Here is a 912-nt window from a genome sequence, read left to right on the forward strand (position 1 = left end):
GTGGCGGCGGCGGCTCCTCCCGCCCGAGGCAGTCGGGCTCGGCGCCGGGGCGGGAGGGGCGGGGGGAGCGCGCCAGCCGCCGAGAGTGGGGGGCGATGGCGAAGCTCCGGGTGGCTTACGAGTACACGGAAGCCGAGGACAAGAGCATCCGGCTCGGCTTGTTTCTCATCATCTCCGGCGTCGTGTCGCTGTTCATCTTCGGCTTCTGCTGGCTGAGTCCCGCGCTGCAGGATCTGCAAGCCACGGAGGCCAATTGCACGGTGCTGTCGGTGCAGCAGATCGGCGAGGTGTTCGAGTGCACCTTCACCTGTGGCGCCGACTGCAGGGGCACCTCACAGTACCCCTGCGTCCAGGTCTACGTGAACAACTCTGAGTCCAACTCTAGGGCGCTGCTGCACAGCGACGAGCACCAGCTCCTGACCAACCCCAAGGTAAGAACGCCCCGTGCACCCAGGGGCTTCCCGCGAGGGAGGTTTGGAGGCAGCGTCGGTGTTAGACTCCGCGCGGGGAGGGTTCGGCGTGTGCTCGCATTGCTGGGAGGAGACCAGGTGGCGCAGGCTGTACTCAAACCAGGAATGAGTACATCAGGGAGCCCGAGGGCACCGGTCTTTCAGGTGAGCTTACGCGCAGCGACCAGTGGTGCCCAGAGGCTTACTTTAAAACCTGTCTTGCCTGGTCTCAGATTTTGAGGCCTCGACCCAGTCCGGGTCCTGCGCCTACCGGACTGGGTTTGGAGAAGTGCAAGGAGCCAAGAAAGTTAACTTTTCCTCCATTTAAAGCCAGTGGTTAGCGAGGATCCACCTACTCCAGCACACGGTCAAGGTACGAGCTTCAGTTGGTCTCATCTAGAACTCAGATGGAATGACTTTCTTTGAAAGGTCGAGGGGACCCTCGAAAGTTGTGAGAGAGTTC

The 912-nt window shown here is 61.6% G+C and overlaps 1 protein-coding gene across 1 annotated transcript; it reads left to right on the top strand.

The window, feature by feature from the left end:
- Positions 1 to 6: 6 nt before the first annotated feature.
- Positions 7 to 614, top strand: KCNMB4 (potassium calcium-activated channel subfamily M regulatory beta subunit 4; the record flags this gene model as incomplete). Its single annotated transcript, XM_017865866.1, has 1 exon — positions 7 to 614. A coding segment is annotated over exon 1 (519 nt), but the record flags the coding sequence as incomplete, so codon positions are not given.
- Between the last annotated feature and the right edge of the window lie 298 nt (positions 615 to 912).

The sequence above is a fragment of the Rhinopithecus bieti genome, unplaced genomic scaffold (genome assembly GCF_001698545.2).
Source record: "Rhinopithecus bieti isolate Rb0 unplaced genomic scaffold, ASM169854v2 repeat_24029, whole genome shotgun sequence".
NCBI lineage: Eukaryota > Metazoa > Chordata > Mammalia > Primates > Cercopithecidae > Rhinopithecus > Rhinopithecus bieti.